The sequence below is a fragment of the Rhinatrema bivittatum genome, chromosome 3 (assembly GCF_901001135.1).
Source record: "Rhinatrema bivittatum chromosome 3, aRhiBiv1.1, whole genome shotgun sequence".
NCBI lineage: Eukaryota > Metazoa > Chordata > Amphibia > Gymnophiona > Rhinatrematidae > Rhinatrema > Rhinatrema bivittatum.
This window is the reverse complement of record NC_042617.1, coordinates 5146659-5172055: the sequence shown is the minus strand read 5'-3', so window position 1 is coordinate 5172055 and position 25397 is coordinate 5146659. Positions and strand designations below refer to the sequence as shown.

The following is a 25397-nucleotide window of genomic DNA, read 5'->3' as shown; positions in this document are numbered from 1 at the left end:
TAGGTCTTCCTATGGTTGACCAGTACTTCTCACCATTTGCTCTTAATATCAGTTCTTGCATTGTCTTGAAAAAATAAATCTGTCAACAAGCAAGGCTGAATTAGCAATGACACATGGGTGACAACATATGGCACTGAATGGACCCAATTCTCACAGCTTGATAAAACTTTACTGAGCATATACGCGATTTCCCATTATGAGCTCTGCAGTCTTGATTTGTCTGACGTTTTACCTTTTCGCTCTCTCTCTATAATGAATTTTGTTTTTGAGCTTCTCTGTGGGCAAGCAGGAACAAATTCAGCCACACTTCCATAAGAAACTTGCTGGGCAAACTGGATGGATCATTTGTTCTTTTTCTGCCATCAATACTATGTTACAAGTGGATTACTTCATCTAATGGCTACAATACGGGCATGTCTTCTGAGCATATGTGGGAACTCCTGTGCAGCAACTATGTGCTAGTCTCTCATTTTTCTTCCGCCAAACCCAAAAGCTGTTCTGCTGTAAACTGATCATAACATGATTAAATTTGAATTGACTGGAAGGGGGACAATAAGTAAATCCATGGCTCTAGCGTTAAACTTTCAAAAGGGAAACTTTGATAAAACAAGAAAAATAGTTAGAATAAACTGAAAGGTGCAGCTACAAAGACTGAGTGTTCAGCAGGCATGGGCATTGTTAAAAAAAAAATGCCATCTTAGAAGCACAGTCCAGATGTATTCCACACATAAAGAAAGGTAGAAGGAAAGCCAAAGAATACCGGCATGATTAAAAGGTGAGGTGAAAGAGGCTATTTTAGCCAAAAAGAACTTTGTTCCAAAATTGGAAGAAGTTTCCATCTGAAGAAAATATGAAAAAGCTTAAGCATTGGGCAAGTTAAATATAAAAACATTGATAAGACAAGCTAAGAGAGAATTTGAAAAGAAGGTGGCCATAGAGGCAAAAACTCGTAATAAAAACTTTTTAAAATATATCCAAAGCAGGAAGCCTGTGAGGGAGTCAGTTGGACTGTTAGATGATCAAGAGGTTAAAGGGCACTTAAAGATAAGGCCATCGCAGAAAGACTAAATGAATTCTTTGCTTTGGTATTTACTGAAGAGGATGTTGGGAAGATACCCGTTCCAAAGATAGGTTTCAAGGGTAACGATTCATATGAACTGAACCAAATCACGGTGAACCTGGAAGATGTAGAAGGCCAAATTGACAAACTAAAGAATAATAAATCACCTGGACCGGATGGTATACACCCCAGGGTTCTGAAAGAACTAAAAAATGAAATTTCAGACCTATTGCAAGTAATTTGTAGCCTATCATTAAAATCATCCTTTGTACCTGCAGATTGGTAGGTGGTCAATGTAATTCCGATATATAAAAAGGGCTTGAGGTGATCTGAGAAACTATAGACCGGTGAGTCTAACTTCAGTGCCAGGAAAATCGTGGAAACTATGATAAAGAATAAAATAACAGATTATATAGATAGACATGGTATAATGGGACACGGCCATTATGGATTTACTTACATAGAAATGACGGCAGAAGAAGACCAAACGGCCCAACCAGTCTGCCCAGCAAGCTTTCACACTTATTTTTTTCATACTTAGCTGTTACTCTTGGCCCTTATAAGTAACTTTTTGGTTCTATTTCCCTTCCACCCCTGCCATCAATATAGATAGCAGTGCTGGTGCTGCATCTAAGTGAAGTATCTTGCTAATTGTTTAGGGGTAGTAACCGACGATATAAGCAAGCTACTCCCACGCTTGTTTACTCAGCCTGTGCAATTCAGTCCTTATTGGTTGTTGTCTGAATATAAATCCTCTTTTCTTCATCCCCCTGCCATTGAAGCAGAGAGCTGCGCTGGATATATATTCCAAGTGAAGTATCAGGCTTAATTAATTCTGGGTAGTAACCGCCGTAACAAGCAAGCTACTCCCCTGCTTTTTTGTGGATGAAAATCCTTTTTTCCACATTTCCTCTTGCCGTTGAAGCATAGAGCAATGTTGGTGTCGCATTAACCGTGTGTATGTTTATTAAATAAGGATATTTATCTCCAGGTAGTAGCCATCATTCTTGCAAGCCACCCCCATGCCTCTTTTCTTCATTCACATGCTCTAGACTTTATGGATCCACAGTGTTTATCCCACGCCCCTTTGAAATCCTTCACAGTTTTGGTATTCACCACTTCCTCCGGAAGTGCGTTCCAGGCATCCACCAACCTCTCCGTGAATAAATACTTCCTGACATTGGTTCTGAGTCTTCCTCCCTGGATCTTCAAATCGTGACCCCTGTTTCTGCTGATTTTTTTTCCGATGGAAAAGGTTTGTCGTCTTTGGATCATTAAAACCTTTCAAGTATCTGAAAGTCTGTATCATATCACCGCTGCTCCTCCTTTCCTCCAGGGTGTACATATTTAGATTCTTCAATCTCTCCTCATAAGTCATTTGATGAAGACCATCCACCTTTTTGGTCGCCCTTCTCTGGACCGCCTCCATCTTGTCTCTGTCTCTTTGGAGATACGGTCTCCAGAACTGAACACAGTACTCCAGGTGAGGCCTCACCAAGGACCTGTACAAGGGGATAATCACTTCCCTTTTCTTACTTGATATTCCTCTCTCTATGCATCCCAGCATTCTTCTGGTTTTAGCTATCGCCTTGTCGCATTGTTTCGCTGACTTCAGATCATTAGACACTATCACCCCAAGGTCTCTCTCCTGCTCATCAGCCTTTCTCCCCCCATCAAATACAGTTCATTCGGATTTCCACTCCCCATATGCATGACTCTGCACTTCTTGGCATTGAATCTCAGCTGCCATATCTTCGACCACTCTTCCAGCTTCCTTAAGGGAAGGTTGCCTCACAAATCTGCTATGTTTTTTGGAAGCGGTGAATAAGCATGTGGATAAAGGTGAACTGGTAGATGTGGTGTATTTAGATTTTCAGAGGGCATTTGATAAATTCCCTTATGAGTGGCTTCTAAGAAAACTAAAAAGTCATGGGCTATGAGGCGGTGTCCTTTTGTGGATTGAAAACTGGTTCAAAGACAGGAAAAAGTAGGATTAAATAGTCTGTTTTCACAGTGGAAAAAGGTAAACAGTAGAGTGCCTCAGGGATCTGTACTTTTTAATATATTTAAAAATGATCTGGAAAGGGGAACGACAAATGAGATTAAATTTTGTAGATGAGACAAAACTATTCAGAGTAATTAAATCACAAGTAGATTGTGATAAATTGCAGGAGGATCTTGAAAGACTGGAAGATTGGGCATCCATTTGCAGATGAAATATAATGTGGATAAGTGCAAGGTGATGCCACTAATGTTTCTAATGTCGAGGTGGGTGCCCACCTCAGCACCAGTGATCATCAAACAGTATGGTTTGATGATCACAAACGGTATGGTTTCATATCACAAATAGGATACGAAGAAGAAGCACAAAGACCCTAGTTTTGCAATTCAAAAACACAGACTTTGATGAAATGGGGAAGTACCTGCAGGAAGAACTAGAAGGCTGGGAGAACAAGAGAGATGTGGAACAACAATGGACCAAACTAAAAGGAGCAATTACCAAGGCAACTAATCTATATGTTAGAAAAGTAAAGGAAAACAAGAGAAAAATGAAACCTATCTGGTTCTCAAAGGAGGTGGCTGACAAAAGCTAAAAGAACAGCGTTCAAGAAATATAAAGGATCCCAAAGAGAGGAGCACAAGGAAGAATATCCGGTGGATCTGAGGGAGACAAAGTAATCAAGACGGCAAAAAATCAAGCGGAAGAGAGGATTGCCAAAGAGGTAAAGTGAGGTGACAAAACATTTTTCAGATACATCAGAGAAAGGAGAAAAGTTCAAAGTGGTATAGTGAAACTGAAAAGTGAAAAGGATCAATGTGTGGAGAGAGACGAAGAAATAGCAGAAATATTAAACGAATACTTCAGTTCGGTGTTCACTAAAGAGGACCCTGAAGAAGGACCGTCGCTAGTTAACAAGAAACTGGAGGGGAATGGAGTAGATGTAATTCCGTTTACAGAAGAGAATGTATGGGAAGAGCTAGGAAAAATAAAAGTGGACAAAGCCATGGGGCCTGATGAGGTTCATCCCAGGATACTGAGGGAGCTCAGAGAAGGAAGCTGGAAGAGTGGTCGAAGATATGGCAGCTGAGGTTCAATGCCAAGAAGTGCAGCGTCATGCATATGGGGGGTGAAGGGCTGATGTGCGTGGAGAGAATGAAAAGTGATTAAGAAAGCTTGAAGAGTGGTCAAAGATTTGGCAGCTGAAATTCAATAACAAACAAACAAAACACGGGGAAAATAAAAGTCTTTGTGAATAGTCTCTAATGTCCGGTATCCTTGTAGGTAACAAGGAAAAGGAAGAACCTCAATATTAATATATACCGTTTTTACTTTTATTTTTATATGTGAGCTTTAGTGCTTGTGCTTATGTTTCATTGATGTATATTAATATTCCCACAGGACAAGCAGGGTGGTAGTCCTCACATATGGGTAACATCACAGGATGGAGCCCAATCACGGAAAACTTCTGTCAAAGTTTCTAGAACTTTGACTGGCCCCTACTGGGCATGCCCAGCATGGCACTAATCCTGCAGCCAGCAGGGGTCTCCCTTCAGTTTTCTTTTTTTCCGCGCAGCAGTAGCCTTGCGGTAAAGGAGCTCTGCAGAAATATTTCCCCTGTAGAGTTGTTTAAGTTGTATTGTGCACAGATCTTGAAAATTCCAGAAGAGGTAAAACCTGTGATCACTAAAGCTTTTTATCTCCCGTATGGGAGATCTGGGCAATTTGGGGGAACAAATGCCCATGGATTTAACTACAATTCTTGAATCCTCACAAGAAATGATGGTAACATCAAGAAGACCATTATTGGTTTCATTTGCATTTCTTATGGACAGAAACAACATATTTAAACATTTCTTTAGAAATTCTCAAGCTAATTTCTTTGGACAGAAAATCTGGTGTTATTCTGACTTGATTAAGGCGACACAATCAAGAAGGAGGATGTTTCCTAATATGAGGGGGGAAGTAATCCAAAGAGGCGATAGGTTTAAATTACAATTCCCTTGTAAATGTAATATAATTTTTCAAGAACAGAATTATATCTTTTTTGATCCACAATTGAGGGTTTTCTTAGATTCTCATCCTTCCTCATAAAACCTATAGCTGGATAGGTTTAAAAGAAAGGCGGTTGGACTTCTCATGTTTGGCCTTGTTTTTCTGACATTAATATTACCTTGTAATATGCTCCTTTAAAGGCTTCTCCCGTATTTCCTTTATTTGTTAAAGTACAGTTAATTATTGGATTTGAATTGAAATTTTTCTGCATATTATTTAGGTTTCCTTTCTGTACTTTAGAATTTCCATACAAGTGGATGCTTGTTTGTATCTGATTAAAAAACGCATAAATAAAAAAAAATAAAAAAAAAAAAGGAGCTCTGCAGAGATTCCTGACAGGAATTTTCCTCACGGAATAACTACAAGTTTATTTGCCCCACAGGGGTCCCTCCTCTAATTTTTTCAGACTGCGGTACTCCGGTAAGTTTTTACCTGCTTTCCGTCGATTACCGTCGAGTTTGGCCCTCGCAGCCTACTGGCCGTCGACCATACCGAAGCTCGATTTTTGCCATGGCGTCAGGGTTCCGTTGTTGCCCGGACTGTACCCACAGACCCCCATAAAATCTGTGTAATGTGTCTCGGATGTGAGCACAATATCCTAACCTGCACCAAATGTGCCCTAATGACACCAAAAGGTCGCAAGGCCAGAATGGAGAAGATGGAACTTCTCTTCCGTGCTCAAACCCCGGACTCCGTCCATTGCAACAACGTCGTCAGAGCCGGCACCGTCAACTTCACGCCAGTATCGACCACCGGCCGGTGACCGCCCGGCATCGACTTCCCGGCCATCAACACCCTCTACTCCCCCTCAGGACCGAGGGGATCGCAGGGATAAACATCGCCATCGACACCGTAAGTCTCGGACCATCGAGGGAGCGAAATCATCGACCTCGCCATCGTCCGAGCCGCTGTCGAACAAACCCCATCAAGAAAAGGCACCGACCGTTTCTGCGACTGGGTCACCGAGGCAACCCTCACCTGACAGGGGATCGGGAGCCACGACTCCGCCTTTAATGGTGGTCCCTCTGGCTATGCCTCTGCCTCCCTCTTCTTTTCCGGAGCCGGGGCTGCTTGCTCCAGGTCTCCGAGAAGAACTGGACTGGATGGTTCAGGAGGCCATCGACAAGGCGATGTAACGACTTCAGGTTCCACCGGTACCGATTGCAGAACCGATCATTGACCCGATTCCGGCAGTGCTGGCACCGCTGCTCTCCAGGATGGAAGCGCTCATGGCTGCTTTTCCACCGATGGATCCCGGGTCTCTGATGGCTCCAGTGCCCTCCCCTCTTACAGTGTCATCGGGAGGAGAAACACCGTTCCTCATCCCCCCATCAGGAGTTCTGCCTCAGCCATCGATGCCAATACGTCCCTCGCCACTGATCCAACCATCGGTGCCAATACGTCCATCGGCGCCACCGAGCCATCCATCGATGCCTATGCCGGTGCCTTCGATGCCTTCATCAGTGCCTCCGATAATTCCTTCGGAGCCTAGACCAGGACCCTAAGGTATCCTACCATCCCGTCCCCCTCTAGTTCCTAGAGGGACAGGTGCTCATCCTTATGATACCTGGACTGATGATTCCTCTCCAGACACCGATGATTTACTTTCACCACCTTCACCCACTGAAAGTAGGAAACATTTCCAGAGGACCTCTCCTTTTATAAATTTTGTGAAGGAAATGTCTGAATTGGTTCCCTTCCAATTACAGACTGAACAGGATTATAGGCACCAGATGATGGAGTTGCTCCAATTCCTGGATGCCCCTAAAGTAATCACCTCTATCCCTATCCACCAGGTTCTTCTGGATCTCCTGAAGAAGAACTGGGAACATCCTGGCTCCATTCCTCCAGTCCACAGGAAAGCAACACTACCTATTTGGTACAGTCAGCTCCAGGCTTTCAGAAATCACAGTTAGATCACCACTCTGTAGTGGTAGAGTCTGCACAGAAGAGAGCAAAAAGGTCGAAGCCTCACTCTTCCTTTCCACCTGGCAAGGAACAGAAGTTCCTAGATGCCATCGGTCGCCGAGTCTTCCAAGGGTCCATGCTCATCTCCCGGATTGCCGCCTATCAGCTTTATATGACCCAATATAATAGGGTCATTTTTAAGCAGATACAGGACTTCTCGAACTCCCTGCCTCAGCAATTTCAAGAACAATTACAAACCCTAGTAAACAAGGGTTTTGAGGCAGGCAAACATGAGATCAGAACATCTTATGACATCTTTGATACTTCTACTAGAGTATCTGCAGCTGCTATTTCGGCGAGAAGGTGGGCCTGGCTCAAGTCTTCTGACCTTTGCCCGGAAGTACAAGACAGGTTATTCTACCTGCCTTGTGTCGGAGATAATCTGTTTGGCGAACAGATTCAATGGACGGTGACGGAACTAAAGGACCATCATGAGACCCTAAGACAGCTCTCTCTGATGCCTTCCGACTTTTCTTCAAAACAGCCCTTCAGGAAGGACTCTAAGAAGTCCTTCTTTCGCCCGAAGAAGTCCTACCCGCCACCACAACATATGGCACTCAATCACCTCAGACCAATGGGTATTGGCAGTAATTGCTCAGGGATACCATCTGAACTTTATCTCCGTGCCTCCGGACTCCCTATCTCTACCGATGTGGAGAACATCCGATCACTCCATTCTTCTGGATCAAGAGGTCTCCCTCCTTCTCCAGTCCAAAGCAGTAGAACCCGTACCATACTCTCAGCACGGCCTAGGGTTCTATTCCCGGTACTTTCTAATCCCCAAAAAATCGGGAGGCGTTCGTCCTATTCTGGACCTACGGGCCCTCAACAAGTACCTCCAGCGAGAAAAGTTCAAGATGGTCACCTTGGGCTCGCTTCTACCTCTTCTACAAAGAGGAGACTGGCTCTGCTCTCTGGACCTCCAGAATGCATACACTCATATTGTGATAACTCCATCTCATCGCAAATACCTCAGGTTTCTAGTAGGCCCTAAGCACTATCAATATCGAGTGCTTCCATTCAGCCTAGCTTCTGCGCCACGAGTCTTTACAAAATGCCTCGTAGTCATCGCAGCCTTCCTCAGAACCCAAGGTGTTCACATTTACCCCTTCCTGGACGATTGGTTAATCAGGGCTCCCACTCAGCAAGCTGCTCTGTTGTTCCTCAATCTAACCTTATACACTCTAATTTCATTAGGATTTCTCGTCAACTACGACAAATCCTACTTAGTGCCATCTCAAACCTTGTCGTTCACTGGGGCAGACTTGGACACCTTGCAGGCAAAGGCTTTCCTGCCTCGACAACGAGCACTAACTCTCGTGTCTCTTGCTCACCAGCTGCAGTCTCAGCACTCCGCGACTGCGCGCCAATTTCTTGTCCTCCTGGGACACATGGCGTCCTCAGTCCATGTCACACCAATGGCCCGCTTGGCCATGAGACTCATGCACTGGACTCTAAGGTCTCAATGGACTCAATCCATTCAGCCCCTGTCGAATGTTGTTCACGTCACTGACTCACTCCGTCGGTCTCTCGACTGGTGGAAAAATCAGATCAGTCTCCTCCAGGGCTTGCCCTTCCAGGCTCCAGACCCTCAAATCACTCTCACCATCGACCCTTCCAACCTCGGATGGGGAGCCCATGTGGCCGATCTGCAGACACAAGGACCTTGGTCTCCAGAGGAAGCCAAACACCAAATTAATTTCCTGGAACTTCAAGTAATCAGATATGCTCTCAGGGCTTTTCAGGATCGCCTCTCAAATCGAGTCATCCTGATTCAGACGGACAACCAGGTGGCCATGTGGAACATCAACAAGCAGGGAAGCACAGGCTCCTTCCTTCTGTGTCAGGAAGCTGCGCAGATATGGTCGGAAGCTCTCTCCCATTCAATGTACCTCAGGGCCACCTACTTGCCGGAAGTGGACAATGTGCTGGCAGACAAACTGAGTCGCGTCTTTCAACCGCACGAGTGGTCTCTCAACCCCTCGGTAGCGAACTCCATCTTCCAGCAATGGGGATATCCTCGGATAGACCTCTTTGCGTCCCCACAAAACCGCAAAGTGGAGAACTATTGCTCTCTCATTCGCAACAAACACTCTCAACCCAGAGACGCATTCTCCCTCTCATGGGCAACCGGTCTGCTCTGTGCATTCCCTCCACATCCTCTTCTCTCGAAGAATCTCGTGAAGTCACGTCAGGACAAGGGAACCATGATCCTGATAGAACCTCACTGGCCACGCCAAGTGTGGTTTCCAATACTTCAGGATCTCTCCATCCGCAGGCACATTCCCTTGGGAAAGGACCCGCTTCTGATCACTCAAAATGACAGGTCCCTACCCCATCCCAATCTTCAAGCCGTGTCCCTGACGGCATGGATGTTGAAAGGTTAATCCTTCAGCCACTTAACCTTTCTGAACCAGCTTCCCGTGTCTTAATTGCTTCACGGAAGCCTTCCACGAGAAAATCTTACTCTTACAAATGGAAAAGGTTCACGTCATGGTGTTCTTCTCAGTCCCTTGACCCCTTTGTCCTGTCCAATCCCGAAGTTTCTGGACTATCTCTGGCATCTATCAGAGTCAGGTCTTAAGACTTCTTCCATCAGAATGCATGTCAGTGCGGTAGCTGCCTTCCATAAAGGTGTCTGGGATATCCCTATATCGGTACAACCCCTTGTAACACGTTTTTTGAAGGGTTTGCTCCACATCAAGCCTCCACTACGTCCTTCGGCCCCTTCTTGGGACCTTAATCTGGTTTTGGGTCGGTTCATGAAATCACCATTCGAGCCTCTTCACTCTTGTGAACTTCGATACCTCACATGGAAAGTGATTTTCCTTTTGGTTATCACTTCAGCTTGCAGAGTTAGTGAATTGCAGGCCCTTGTTACCTATCTGCCTTACACTAAACTTCTGCGGGACCGGGCGGTACTCCGCACTCACCCTAAATTCTTACCTAAGGTAGTTTCGGATTTTCATTTCAATCAATCCATCATACTACCTACCTTTTTTCCCAGGCCCCATTCCAATCCAGGAGAACAGGCTCTGCATACCCTTGACTGTAAACGGGCTCTAGCATTCTACCTAGACCGTACAGCTGCCAACAGGGAAAGCACTCAATTGTTTGTCTCTTTCCACCCTAACAAGTTGGGGAAGCCTGTGGGTAAGCAGACTCTCTCCTCCTGGTTGGCGGACTGCATCTCCTTCTGTTATCAGCAAGCGGGCATTCCACTTCAAGACCGTGTTAAGGCACACTCTCTGTGAGGGCCATGGCGACTTCAGTAGCACACCTATTATCGGTGCCGCTTCCTGACATTTGCAGGGCTGCCACCTGGCGTTCTCTCCATACTTTTACAGCCCACTATTGCTTGGACAAAGCCGGAAGACAAGATTCCATTTTCGGCCAGTCTGTCTTGCGCAACCTATTTACAACGTGACGTACCAACACCCTTCCGCCTGCCCGATGGGGTTCAGGATGCCCTCTACCAAATTCCACCCCATTCCTTGTGCCTATTGCACATCTTGGGTACATTTGGTGTGTGTTGGGACATCCTCAGCTCTGGACTCACCCATATGTGAGGACTACCATCCTGCTTGTCCTGTGAGAAAGCAAATGTTGCTTACCTGTAACAAGTGTTCTCACAGGAGAGCAGGATGTTAGTCCTCACGAAACCCACCCGCTGCCCCGCGGTGTTGGGTTCATAACGTTTTCTTATTTTATTGTCGGCACTACCTGTAGCTTTTTAATAAGACTGAAGGGGGACCCCTGCTGGCTGCAGGGTTAGTGCCATGCTGGGCATGCCCAGTAGGGGCCAGTCAAAGTTCTGGAAACTTTGACAGAAGTGTTCCATGATTGGGCTCCATCCTGTGATGTCACCCATATGTGAGGACTAACATCCTGCTGTCCTGTGAGAACACCTGTTACAGGTAAGCAACATTTGCTATCCTTCCTACCGAAAATGGTTTCCCAGTTCCACATGAACCAAACCATATCTTTACCATCTCCAGAGGAGCACAAGAACTCGGAAGACTCACGCATCCTTCGCCACCTGAATGTCGGCAGAATCCTAGTTCGATACCTGAAAAGATTGGAACCCTTACGCAAAACAGATCCCCTGTTCATTCTTCACAGCGGGAAGAAACAAGGGGAAGCGGCATCACAGGTGACCATAGCCCGCTGGATCAAAGAAGTAATCAAGGCTGCCTACATAGAGGCAGGAAAGCCATTACCTCTATAGGTCAAGGCTCATTCCACAAGGGCCCAGGCAGTCTCCTGGGCTGAAACCAAGCTGCTGGCACCTGCCGAGATCTGTCGGGCGGTGACATGGTCCTCCCTACACACCTTCTCCACTTCTACCGCCTGGATGTTCAGGCCAGGGAGGATACAGCCTTCGCAAGGGCAGTACTAAGTGGGCCACGGGCAGCCTCCCACTCTGTGGGGGAGTAGCTTTTGTACATCCCATTGGTCCTGAGTCCATCTGGCTACACGTTAGGAAATGGAGAAATTACTTACCTGATAATTTCATTTTCCTTAGTGTAGACAGATGGACTTCAGCATCCCGCCCACGGCTGCTCCATAAATCGAGAACCTCGGATAACAAAAATTTCGAGACTAAGCAAATACGGGTATGCCACGGCCTACCTCTAGTTCAAGACACCTGTAGTTTGTCTGGTGTCGGTGTTTATTGTTTGAGTGCACTGGCAGTCTCCAGTTTAAAAAAAAATAATTTTTTTTTACATATATATACCACAAAAAAACCCCTAAAAAGGGGAAGGAAAAAAGCACCTAAATTAGCTTATAATATTTAATGCCATCAATTATTTAAGTTAAAAATTCATATTTATTGAAAAATTTTTTAATAAAAGTATTTTGTTTACATACAATTCAAGATACCCATACATAAATTTAGTATATAGAATACACAATTCCTAAATCTAAAAACCACTCTTCATCCCTCAACTATGACTAATCTCATGCTATATTGTTACATGAACTTCGGTATATAAAAATGTTAAATAAATAAATAAATATATCACTAACTTAGTCACCCTTTATACTTAAGCACAGTACACTTAGTCACCCTTTATACTTTAGCATAGTACATCTCAAAATAGCTATACTTATTCATGTATAGCTCATTTCCATCAGTGAATACATAAAAATAGAATGTGCACGGAGCAGGAGAGAGACCTTGGGGGTGATAGTGTCTAAAGATCTGAAGTCGGCGATACAATGTGACAAGGCGATAGCTAAAGCCAGAAGAATGCTGGGCTGCATAGAGAGAGGAATATCTAGTAAGAGAAAGGAAGTGATGATCCCCTTGTTCAGGGCCTTGGTGAGGCCTCACCTGGAGTACTGTGCTCAGTTCTGGAGACCGTATCTCCAAAGAGTCCAGAGAAGGGCGACCAAAATGGTGGATGGTCTTCATAAAATGACTTATGAGGAGAGATTGAAGAACCTAAATACCGTGTTTCCCCGAAAATAAGACATCCCCCGAAAATAAGACCTAGTAGAGGTTTTGCCGAATTGCTAAATATAAGACCTCCCCCCGAAAGTAAGACCTAGCAAAGTTTTTATTTGGGAGCATGCCCGTCGCACAGAACACCAGAGCATGCAGCTGTGAATCTTTTTACCCTGCCGCCGTTGCCCCCTAGCTTCACCGTTCGTTGCAGAGCAGCTGCATGCAGGACATGAAGACCTCCAACTCTGATGTTCCTTTCCGCGGCCATCCCTTGTAAACGGGGGCGGTTTGACCTATCGGGAGATCGGGCTTCCCCCGGTGGGCCGGTCCCTCCTGTCACGTGATTATTTATTTATTTTTTAAAATTACTGTATAAAGTTTCCAGCCAAAGTATTAGGGGGCGCCGCGAGCAGTGGTATCCCGAGGGGAGCCAATGCCCCCGGGCGCAGGGAGGCTCATGCGGCTGTCAGTGACACGCATGTAGCAGGCAGATCGGCAGGGCCGTGGTGGAGCTCACGTTACCACGGCCCGAAGAAAAAGATCGCGTTCAAACGCGCTGATGCTGCTTCTCCTTCCTGCCTGCACGGCCCCGGAAGTAAACGTTGCTGGAGCCGCGTGGGCAGGAAGAAGGAGGAGCATCAGCACGTGCAGAAGAGGAGAAGCGCTTACGGGCCGCCGCGAATCATTGCAGCGGCCCGAGAAGAGGAAGAGGCCCCGGCAGCAGGGCCGCTGCGGCCCGAGAAGAGGAAGAGGCCCCGGCAGCAGGGCCGCTGCGGCCCGAGAAGAGGAAGAGACCCCGGCAGTAGGGCTGCTGCGGCCCGAGAAGAGGAAGAGGCCCGGCAGCAGGGCCGCTGCAGAGCCCATCCTGCGGCGACCTGCGAAGAGGAGGCCCAGAGGTGAGAGAGAGGCTGAGGGTCTGTAGAGTGTGTGTGTGTGTGTGTGTGTGTGTGTGTGCGCGCGTGTGTGCATGAGAGGAGTTGAGAGACTGTGTGTGGGAGTGAGGACCTGAATGTTTGCAGAGACAGCATGTAAGAGCCTCTGTGTGTGTGAGAGAGACAGCATGTGACAGTGAGAGCCTGTGCTTGAGCAAGACAGCATGTGGGAGTGAGAGTGTCTTCACAAACCAGCATAACCAGACAACTATTCAGAATATAATAAATGTTCATTTTTTTTGTTCAACAATATATGTGAATTCTTCTTCATGGAAAAATAAGACATCCCCTGAAAATAAGGCCTAGTGCATCTTTGGTAGCAAAAATTAATATAAGACACTGTCTTATTTTCGGGGAAACAGGGTATGTACACCCTGGAGGGAGAGGAGGAGCAGGGGTGATATGATACAGACTTTCAGATACTTGAAAGGTTTTATTTATCCATGGTCAACAACAAACTTCAAAGGGGCATGGGATAAACACTATGGATCCATAAAGGCTAGAGGATGGGAATGAAGAGAAAAGCCATGGGGGTGGGTTATGTAGAGGAGGCTACTACCTGGAAATTTCTACCCTTACTCAATAAGCCTTCGCACAATTAATGCAACTCCAACATTGCTCTCTGCTTCAATGGCAAGGGGAAATGTGGAAAAGAGGATTTGCATTCAGACAACTACCAACAAGGACTGAACTTCAAAATCTGGGTCAACAATAAACGTGGGGGTAGCTTGCTTATTACGGCTGAGGGGTCGTAGTAGAATACAGAATGGCTGTTTCTACCACAGATTTTGTCAAACTTCCCAACTGTTTTGTATCCTTTGACCTGAATAAGCTGGAAATGATCTGAATAGGCCAAGAGATTTCTGCCCAGTTGACTAATGGATTGAACTGGATACTGTTATGCGCTGTTGACTTGCAGATTACAGACTGTCAAGGCTCATCAGATGAGAGCCATGGCAGCTTTTGTGATTTACCTTAGGGCTGCTTCCATTGGAGATGTTTCCACAGCTGCAATTCAGTCATCTGTGCACACCTTCACATTCCATTACTATCTGGACAGCATGTCAAGAAGTGACAGTAGCTTTGGGCAGGCAATTTAATGTAGCCTATTCACCCAGTAGTCTGTTCTCCACTGGTGGGGCAGGTTGCTTTTTCAGTAATTTTTCCTCTATGCAGTTCTCAGCTTGGGAGTCCCCACGTGTCAAGGCTAATTCAGCCCTGTTATTGACTGAGAAAGCAAGCTTGCTTACCATAAATACGTTTTTCCAGAGACAACAGGATAAATTAGCCATGATTACCACCTGCCTTCCTCCCTAAAAGATGGCTACCTCATTAAAGCTTAAGCTTTGCAAGAGACTGAATAGCTCACGAGGCGGCTCATGTGCACAGGAACTCCCATGTATGTTCAGTAAAATTTATAGTGAGTTGGGAGAGATGGGTCCATTGGACCATCACTTGATGTCACCCATGAGTTATAGCTAATTGTTCCTGCAGTCTGTGGAGAACCCTGTTTGTAGGTAAGCACACTTGGTGGTATTAGAGCAGATGGCTGGAAATAATTGGTCCTCACAATTCAGATTCACAGTTCTTTCCAATTCTTGTTCCATGGGACCCATTTTTATTTTTGCCTTTTGTGCTTTCACCAAGGAACTCCCTAACCTAGACCTCACCAATGTGGACTCGGCCCTCGCCTTTTGGTCTAAAATAACTAGCATGGTTGCCAACCACCTCTGCCCCACCCTGACCCGAGAAATCAACACAGATTTCTCAGGCACAATAAGAAACCTTGGTATACATCTGAGCTAAAGAATATGAAACTCACCCTCCGCAAAAGTGAAAAAAGCTGGCGCCAAGATCCTTCCTCCTCCCAACTCGCAAAATTCAGAACTTACCTCCATTCCTACAGAGAGGCTATCAACAAAACTAAAAGAGACTTCTACGCTCAAAAAATCCACCAATACCAATTTAATGCCCGAGCTCTCTTTGAACTTGCGTCCAGCCTAACCAAATCACCCTCCCTTACCACCCCCGACTCTGACGATCAGGCCACCTGTGAAAACCTCGCCCACTACTTCCACGACAAAATCCTCAACATAATGTCGCGCTTCCCTACTCCACAATTACCTACAAATATCATCTCTACACAGCTTGCTGTCGACCCTCCCTCCACCCCCGCAAACCCCCAAGCACTCGATTCCCCTCCCAACCTCCCATCCTTTATGAATACCACCGAAATGGAAGTGGAATCCATCCTTAAGAATATCAAACCAGCAGCAACCCGTCTGATAACATTCTCACAAAATCCCTCCTCATCATAACTAACACAATTGCCAAACCCATCTCCCTCATCATCAATAGATCTATAACACTAGGTTCTGTCCCAAACCAACTAAAACAAGCCATTATACAACCCATTCTACAAAAACCCTCCCTTGATCCGACTGAACCTGCCAACTTTCGCCTCATTTCCAACCTCCCATTCCTATCCAAAATCTTAGAAAAAATCACCAATCGCCAACTTACAGACTACCTGAATGAGAACCACATTCTCTTCCCCTCCCAATATGGCTTCCGTAAGCACCACAGCACGGAAGCCCTCCTCATCTCGCTGGCCGACTTCATACTAAGAGCCCTTGACAATGGTCAATCCTACATCCTTGCTTTACTTGATATTTCCTCCGCCTTTGATACTGTTAATCACAATATTTTAATCAATCGCTTCCATGAAATTGGCATTTCTGGCGCCGCCCTCCGCTGGTTTCAGTCCTTCCTCAGTAATCGTCAATACAGAGTAAAAATTGGGAACAACGAATCTAAATCATATAATTTGGCACAAGGTGTCCCCCAAGGCTCCTCTCTCTCTTCCACCTTATTTAATATATACATCCTCCCTCTTTGCCATCTCTTGTCTGACCTTGGTCTTCCGCATTTCATATATGCCGATGACATTCAGATTCTCATTCCTGTCATTGACAAACTGCCCAATGCCATTAAGACCTGGGAATCAGCCCTACCCGCTATCAACTCGCTGCTTACCGACAATTTTCTCGCCCTAAACTCTGCAAAAACCGAGCTACTAACCATTTCTCCAAACATTATCTCCCTCAGTACACCCTCAATCAACCCCCCCTACACCTCAATACGCCTTCGCCTCTCACGTACGCAGTCTCGCCGTCATCTTAGACAATCAATTTAATCTAAACAAATTCATAAACACAACCATAAAAGATGGCTTCTTCAAGCTACATACATTAAAGAAAACTCAAACCACTTTACACCTTCATGATTTTCGCACTATACTGCAAGCCATCATCCTATCTAAAATCGATTACTGCAACGCCATCCTCCTAGGTCTCCCAAAAAGCACGACCCAACCCTTACAGATTCTCCAAAATGCCGCTGCCAGTGTCCTCACGAATGTACACAGAAATGATCACATCACCCCTGTACTCAAACATTTGCACTGGCTTCCTGTAACGGCCCGAATACAATATAAAACCCTCACTTTAATTCATAAATCCCTTCACAACAGTGATATGCAATGGTTCAAGAAACACCTTTACTTCCATGACACTAGTAGGCCCACCAGAAAACAACACGCAGCCACCTTACATATTCCCTCACACAAAGTGATGAAACTGAAGTCCACCTCATACCGTGCCCTTTCCACTGCTGGCCCATCATTATGGAATAACATGCCCCACACGCTGCGACAAGAACCATGCTACAAGAAGTTTAAACAGAACCTCAAAACATGGCTTTTCAAGCAAGCCTTCTCATGAGCTATTCATCCTCCCTCTCTTCCCCCCCCCCCCCTTTTTTAGTCAACATTCCCACCCCCCCTCACCAGCACTAGTTACTTCTTTCACTTCAATAACATGTCTCCTCTCTCAACCCGGTATGTATTTATTGATTTTTGATGTAAAAAATAACCTACACCGCCTCTCATAGAGCTACCCTCCATTGATAAGTTATAGGATTATGAATGTATCTATATGTAATTTTGTAGTTATATATCGAAGAATTTTCCCTAACAAAGATGTACACAGTAATGTTTCTCATGCCAGTTACATAGACTTCCAAACAATATCTACCGCCTGTTTTGAATTGCTGTTGTTGTTCGCTAAGTTCTGTGCCAGTTACATAGACTTCCAAGCTATATCTACCGCCTGTTTTGAATTGCTGCTGTTGTTCGCTAAGTTCTGTGCCAGTTACATAGACTTCCAAGCTATATCTACCGCCTGTTTTGAATTGCTGCTGTTGTTCATTAAGTTGTGTTCTTATTCGCTAAGTTATTTGTAAAGCCAATTGCTGAATTAATGTTCGATGTAAACCGATTAGATGTTCCAAACGATTATCGGTATATAAAAACTCTAAATAAATAAATAAATGTTTCCTTCACAGTATTATAGCAGTGAGTTATGAGGCCCGTGCCTTTGGTGTCACCAGGAACATGTGGGCCAATGATGCAAAGAAGTTGTGTACAGATCTGCAGTTTGCAAGGGTTCAAGAGGCTCATGGGAAAGCTGATCTCACCAAGTAAGCATCAACTGTTTTGTTTGCTTTTGTTTGTAGGTTTTTCTTCATTTCTAGAGTTTTTGTGTGTGCAGACCTCAGAGGTTTTGTCCTTATACAAAACACTACTTTTTTTCTACTATTGTTTACTGAACACACGTGCACAGATTGAGTGATTGCTTTCTGCCTCTGGGATCTGGACTCACAACACTAACTGGAGAGGATTCTCACTTAGTGTGTACTATCCAAGGGGACCTCAAGTTGCATGTGGGACTGTTTGCTTACAATTTGTGGGGATTATAATGGGCCTCATGGAACACAGTCATAATGAGTGACACTACAGTAAGTTGGGCATAAGGACAGCCTTCTCAGGAATGGGTTCATATATACTTTAACTTTTGAAAGTATTTTTAGCTTGCAAAAAAATAAAACTAGTTCCCTGTATGTACCCAAATCAGACCAGACTACTGGGTTTTGCTTCCCTTCCAACAGATGGAAACACAGTATTACTGACACTGCCATATAACCTAGTATGCCACCCTCAGTCCCTCAGTATTTCTCTGTTTCCAGCAGATGGTAGAGGTGCAAAACCTGCAGTCTGTACTTATTGGAAAAAAAGAAAAACAAGTGGGACAGTAGAAGTTAGTTTTTCTTCCAGGAGGTTGGTAGATCTTGGTGGGGCCATCCCTCCTGATTTTGAGATGGACGAGCAGGTGGTTGGGGACCCTTATGTTACAAATCCCCCTCCGTAAAGGGAGGAGTTAGCAATCTGTTAGAAATCCCCTCCTGTAGAGGGAGGAGTTAGCAGTCTGTTACTAATCTCCCTTAGTAGAAGGAGGAGTAGCAATCTGTTATCGGTGACGTCGCCAGGAGGGTGGAGTCAGCAAACTGTTATCGATGCTCCCCAAGGGGAGGAGCTAGCTATGTGTAATACTTCGCAGGAGGAGTTAATGATCCATTGTGGGTTGGCTCCCACAGAGTGACAGTGTAAGGAATAACACTTAATGTAAATTGGTGAATCCCTGGGCCAATGGCAGATGACAGCGCCCCCAGGAGGATATCCTGAGAGGGACCACCGGCTAGGCTGGAGTATGGAGGCAAACACACAGGTCGATACAGTTATGCCGCGTTAGAAAGAGTGCGGCAATGCCGGGCGCACCCTCGTTCCTCGCACGCACAGTTCTCTTCACATATCGCTCGATACTCTATTCAAATTGCTTGCAAATGCAAGCCGCGTCTGCGAAGCGTTAGGCCTGCGCAACCCATTTTACTGTATAGGCGCTTAATACAGCGCCTATACAGTATCCTGGGTGCGCTGGTACCTGTCATTTCAACTGACATTTGAAATGACAGGTACCAGGAAGTGGATGGTTTCCCCCCTCCCGAAGCAAGGTGGGAGGGGGGAAACCATCAAAACTAAAACAACCAAAACATAAAACAAAAGTTGTTTTATATATATATATATATATATATATATATATATATATATATATATATATATATATATATATATATATATATATATATATATATATATATACCTAGATGTCACTTTCCGAATCCCCCATCTCCACGCGCGTTCATCCAGGCGCCGGCAGGAGCGGGCGGGTGGGCGCCCGTTCATCCAGGCGGCGGCGGGCGGGTGGGCGCCCGTTTATCCAGGCGGCGGGCAGGCGTGCGTTCATCCAGGCGGAGGGAGCCGGCAGCGAAAGCGGCCTCCAGCAGCCCCCGCTGGCAGTGAATGAATGCACACCTGTTTACGACCGTGCAATTTCGGTGCTCAAGGCGTGACGTCACGACGCTTGACGTCACGGCATGTGACTGCCTTGAGCGCCGAAATTGCACGGGCGTAAACAGGCGTGCATTCATTCACTGCCGGCAGGGGCTGCTGGAGGCCGCTTTCGCTGCCGGCTCCCTCCGCCTGGATGAACGGACGCCCGCCCGCCGCCTGGATGAACGCGCGCCCACCCACCCGCCGCCACCTGGATAAACACGCGCCCGCCGCCTCCCGCCGCTGCCTGGATGGACGGGCGCCCGCCGCCTCCTGCCGCCGCCTGGATGGACGGACGCCCGCCGGCTCCCGCCGCCACCTGGATCGAACACGCGCCCACCAGCTCCCGCCTGCATGAACGGGCACCCGTCGGCTCCCACCACCGCCTCGATGACTGCACGCCTCCCCGCCCGTGTGGAGATGGGGGATTTGGAAAGTGACATCTAAGTATGTATATATATAACAACTTTTAGCATTTTATGAGAACTGTAATTTTTTTTGTAAGCCGCTGTCAGCTCCCATACGGAACATGCAGGATGAAATAATTTTTTTAAGCAAATAACTAATGCAATCGGAGTTCCGTGCAGCATCGTTCATGCAAAAAGAAGGGCTGAATGCAGTTTGAAAGCGGGTTAATATATATGGAGGTCGTCCATGGTGCAGGACTAACACCAGGTAGAGGGTAGGCGGTAAACTAACAGGTTAAGGACGCGGCAAAATAGCGGGTTACAAAGGAGATAATCGGAGCGCGCGTCACAGTATCGGAGGGAATAGCTAATTCCTTCATTAAATAGCTAATTCGTTCATTTACATCGGATATACATGCTGGGTGCGGAAAGGGTTATGCGTCGGTTTCAAGAAGCGCTAAGGACGCGTGAAACTGGAGACTGTATCGCAGGATCGCTTTACGCGTCCCAATTGTGCGCCCACAGTGAGTTGCAGACGGGGAATCTCCAACCGCACTTTACAGTATCGACCTGACAGTTCTTTATTAGACAGGCAGTAGAACCCCAGAGATGGCAGCAGTGAGCTGATGTGCCCAGCAGGGCTGAAGTCCTTCTGATACTGGAATTGCGGTCTTTGGGTTGCTGAACTGTAGAGAGACTATAGGTAGTGAGTAGACGGGGGATGCTGGATACATAACCAGTAACAGATGTTACACTCACAATTATAGATATCTGTAATGGCTTCTATGCAACAGAGAGTCTTCAGTATATTCAGGAACAGGAGCCGGAGGCGAGTACTGGTTCTTATATGTAGCCTGGAATGAGAACTCACAATATCTGTGTAGGAGATGGCTTATGGAAAGGAAAAGAGTCTTTGGAGGGTTTTAGGAACATAGGCCCTCATGGAGCGAGTACCAGCTCCTATCTGCAATCTATAATAGAATTCGCAGGAAATAGATATATGATAGCTTCTGATATAGAGGAGACTTGAGAAGGGATATAGGAACATGGGCCCTCGTGGAGCGAGTACCGGTTCCTATCTGCAGTCTGCAATAATGACTCACGATCTCCGTACCTGCGATAACATCTTAGACAGAAGGGAGTCTTCGGAAATTAGGAACATAGGCCCTCATGGAGCGAGTACCGGTTCCTATCTGAATTAGAACTCACAGTATTCACGTCTGCGATCGCTTCCAGGTAGCAGGAGTCTTCTGAGCATTCAGGGACGTAGGCCCTCGTGGAGCGAGTACCGGATCCCGTCTTCGTATCTGAAATCAAGAAGAGAGAGAGCGGAGCCCCCGAGGAGCGGGTACCCTTAGGTAAGCTGGTGGAGGCAGAGTAGCGGAGAACGAATTCCCCGAGTGCAAGTAGTCTTGGACAGCCGAAGCTCGTCCAACAGAGTCCCTTGCTAACTCATTTAAGAGTTGCAAACAAAGACCTTTTAAAGTGGAAGCGGATGACGTCACTACGGGGGGACGCCCCCGAGATTCACGCCCTTGCCGGTACATCTCTGGAGCATGCGCGCGCCCTTACGTCATCAGGAACATGGCGGATCCGCAGCGTCAGGCCAGCCCGTGGATTTCAGGAAGTACGGCGAGGAGAAGCCGTGGCAGCAACTGTCCGTCAAGCCCGAAGAAAGAGTCGTCACTAAGGGAGAGAGGGTGGAGCGAGGGCGAGAACAGGCACAAACGCAACACCTTAGTTGCTCGTACCTTTGTTGCCAGAGGCTGAAAGCTGATGGAGCCAGTTCCCTCTCCTCCAGAAGGGACAGCGGATCCTGCTGCCAGGTCTTCAGTGTAGGGAAGTGTTTTCTTTTCTGTTTGATTAAAGTTAAAAAAAAAAAAAAAAAAAGTAAGCAGAAGAAAATTCAAACTGAGTCATAAGAACATAAGAAAATGCAATACTGGGTCAGACCAAGGGTCCATCAAGCCCAGCATCCTGTTTCCAACAGTGGCCAATCCAGGCCATAAGAACCTGGCAAGTACCCAAAAACTAAGTCTATTCCATGTAACCATTGCTAATGGCAGTGGCTACTCTCTAAGTGAACTTAATAGCAGGTAATGGACCTCTCCTCCAAGAACCTATCCAATCCTTTTTTAAACACAGCTATACTAACTGCACTAACCACATCCTCTGGCAACAAATTCCAGAGTTTAATTGTGCGTTGAGTAAAAAAGAACTTTCTCCGATTAGTTTTAAATGTGCCCCATGCTAACTTCATGGTCATTTTTGTTTTTTTGCTGTCTTGCTGCAGCTTGCCAGCAGTGAAGAACTGATGTCAGTCGGGGCTCAGGTTTCACGGGTGCTAGTAGTTGGTATTCCCTCTGGCAACAATCTCCTGTGGGTGGATGTCCAGCGGCATGCCACGTGGCAGCAAGTGTACAGCATGTGGGGAGTCAGGCGTGCGGCTCTTCTGGAACAACCTCTGCTCCCACTGCCTCTCTGGGGGAGAGGGCAGTTCGGGATCGCTCACCCGGGGGGGGTCTTAACAGGCAGCGTGGGTCTGGTAGGGCCCTGGCTGCTCCGCGGGAAGCGTATGTCTCCGTTCCCTGTCAGCATGGGAATGTCGGCCATCTTGGCTTCCTTCGTGGCTGCTACAGATGCCGTGGAGGGGGAGGGGGATTATCTTCACCACTGTCTCCAGCTGATCCAAGGGGGCTACCAGGATTCAGTGAGCCCTTGGGGTGTCCTCGCAGGGGGCCGCAGCAGACAATCTTTCGGATGTTTCCATGGTCAGGGCGCCGGCAGGCTCGGGTTCTCCTGATGTGTATCCATCCCTGGGGGATCAGGATACGGAGGATGGAGAGGGGGAAGTCCCACCGGTGGATGGGGATGATCCTAAGGTGGTGCGCCTGTTCCACAGGGACCCCCTGATCCCCTGTGTTCTGGAGAAGTTAAGAGTAAAGATTCCACAGGAAGAATCCGGTCAGGAGGATGTGGATACAGTCAGGGATGGCTTAAGGGGTCCAGCAAAGGCTTTTCCTTTTTCATAAGTCCGTTAAGAAGTAGGAGTTCATAGAGTGGGACACTCCAGAGATTGGCTTGAAGGTTGGAAGGGCTAAGGATAATTTATATCTTTTGCCTGAGGACATGCTGGAACTCTTGCGAGTCCCGAAGGTGAATGTTCTGTGTCAGCTGTGACTAAGAAGATGACTATCCCGGTGGCCGGGGCAGTGGCTTTAAAAGATCTACAGGATAGAAAGCTTGAGGCCCATCTGAAAAAGGTTTTTGAAGTGTCTGCGCGCAGCTTACGAGCTGCGGTGTGCAGCAGTTTTATGCTTCAGGCTGAACTGTGTTGGGTGCAGCAGTTGCAGGAAGACAATTCCATGTCCTCCCAGGAGGCAAAGCAGGCGGAGCGGCTGGAAGCTGTGGTTGCCTATGGTGCTGATGACTTCATTAATATGTCCTCCAGAACAATGATGTCGGCAGTCTCAGTTGAGGAACCGGTCGGCGGATGTTTCCTCCAAGTCTCAATTAGTAGAGTTGTCTTTGTAAGGGAAAGTTGCTCTTTGGGGAGGATCTGGAAGAGCTGATAAAGCATCTGGGAGAGAATAAGGAGCACAAGTTAACAGAGGACAGGCTAAAGAGGCAAGGAGTTCTTCCTCTGGATGCTCTTGGTTTCAAGGGAATAGGTGATTTCTGCAGGAGAGGTCTTCGGGCGGAAGCCAGAGACAGGCAGCAGTCCAGGAACCAATCCTTTCTCAGCCGGAAGCCAAACAGATATGGCTCTGGCCAGGGAGGCACTGGAGCCAAATCCACACAATGAAGCGAGGCCGGTTCACTCCATCCTGGTTATAGGCGGTTAAGAACATAAGAAATTGCCATGCTGGGTCAGATCAAGGGTCCATCAAGCCCAGCATCCTGTTTCCAACAGAGGCCAAACCAGGCCACAAGAAAGTGGCAAGTACCCAAACACCAAAAAGATCCCATGCTACTGATGCGATTAATAGCAGTGGCTATTCCCTAAGTCAACTTGATTAATAGCAGTTAATGGACTTCTCCTCCAAGAACTTATCCAAACCTTTTTTAAAGCCAGCTGCACTAACTGCACTAACCACATCCTCTGGCAACAAATTCCAGAGTTTGTGCGTTGAGTGAAAAATAATTTTCTCACAGGACAAGCAGAATGGTAGTCCTCACATATGGGTAACCTCATCAGGATGGAGCCCAATCACGAAACACTTTTGTCAAAGTTTCTAGAACTTTGACTGGCACTACTGGGCATGCCCAGCATGCCAACAACCCTGCATCCAGCAGGGGGTCCCCCTTCAGTCTTTTTTTCCACGCAGCATTAGCCACGTGGGTTAAGGAGCTCTCTTGATATTCCTGATAGGAATTTTCCTCACGGAATTTCTCTTCAAAGTTTAAAACTTTTACTCCATCCGGGGGTCCCCCTATCGATTCCGTACCTGCGGTCGTGTAGGTAAGGCTTTACCACCTTTTGCGGTCGATTCCCGTCTGTGTTTCCTTCTAAGGCTATCCGGCCATCGACCACATCGCAGCAAAATTTTTGTTGAAGCCATGGCGTCGGGTTTTCGTCAGTGCCCTGATTGTCCCCGGACAATGTCCATCACAGACCCGCATAGGGTTTGTGTTTGGGGGCGGACCACGACGTTCTTACGTGTACCAAATGTGCCCAAATGATGCCGAAGGGCTGTAAGGCTCGCTCAGAAAAGAATGGAGTTTCTTTTCCAGGCAAAACCACTGACTCCGTTGAAGGCCTCGACGTTGTCTGAGCCGGCACAGTCCACCTATCATCAACAGTTGGACACCGGTGCTTCCCGTCCGACCACGGCTACTCCGAAGTCGTCCATCTCATCTTCCTCGGTGCTGGAAAAGGACTGGGCCGAGCATCGGGAGAAACACTGGCATCGCTATCGTAAAGCTCAGTTCGACGATCCAGGCAAGCCCTCAGCATCGGTGTCGATAGAGCCTCCCAGGAAGAAATCCCATCCAGAGAAGCCCTCATCCTCCTCTGAGACTGGGTCACCGAGGCATTCTCCACCTTCATTGGTGCCAGGAATCGCGACTCCACTGTCACCAGTTGACCCTCCGGCTACGCCAGTGCTGCCTCCTACTCCGGGGCTGGGGTTGCAATCCCCTGGCTTCCGCGAGGAATTGGACCGGATGGTCCAAGAAGCCATCGTTAAAGCACTTCACGGTCTCCACCTCCATCGACTCCAGCACCGATTCTGGCTC

The 25397-nt window shown here is 46.8% G+C and overlaps 1 protein-coding gene across 2 annotated transcripts in view; it reads left to right on the top strand.

Moving 5' to 3' along the window:
* POLH (DNA polymerase eta) overlaps nt 1-25397 on the top strand; it is a 218479-nt gene that overhangs the window by 24999 nt on the left and 168083 nt on the right. For both annotated transcript variants that reach the window (XM_029592831.1, XM_029592833.1), the window contains exon 3: nt 17871-18005. In XM_029592831.1, the coding sequence (XP_029448691.1) occupies nt 17871-18005 (135 nt within the window). The remainder of the gene's footprint in view (nt 1-17870; nt 18006-25397) is intronic.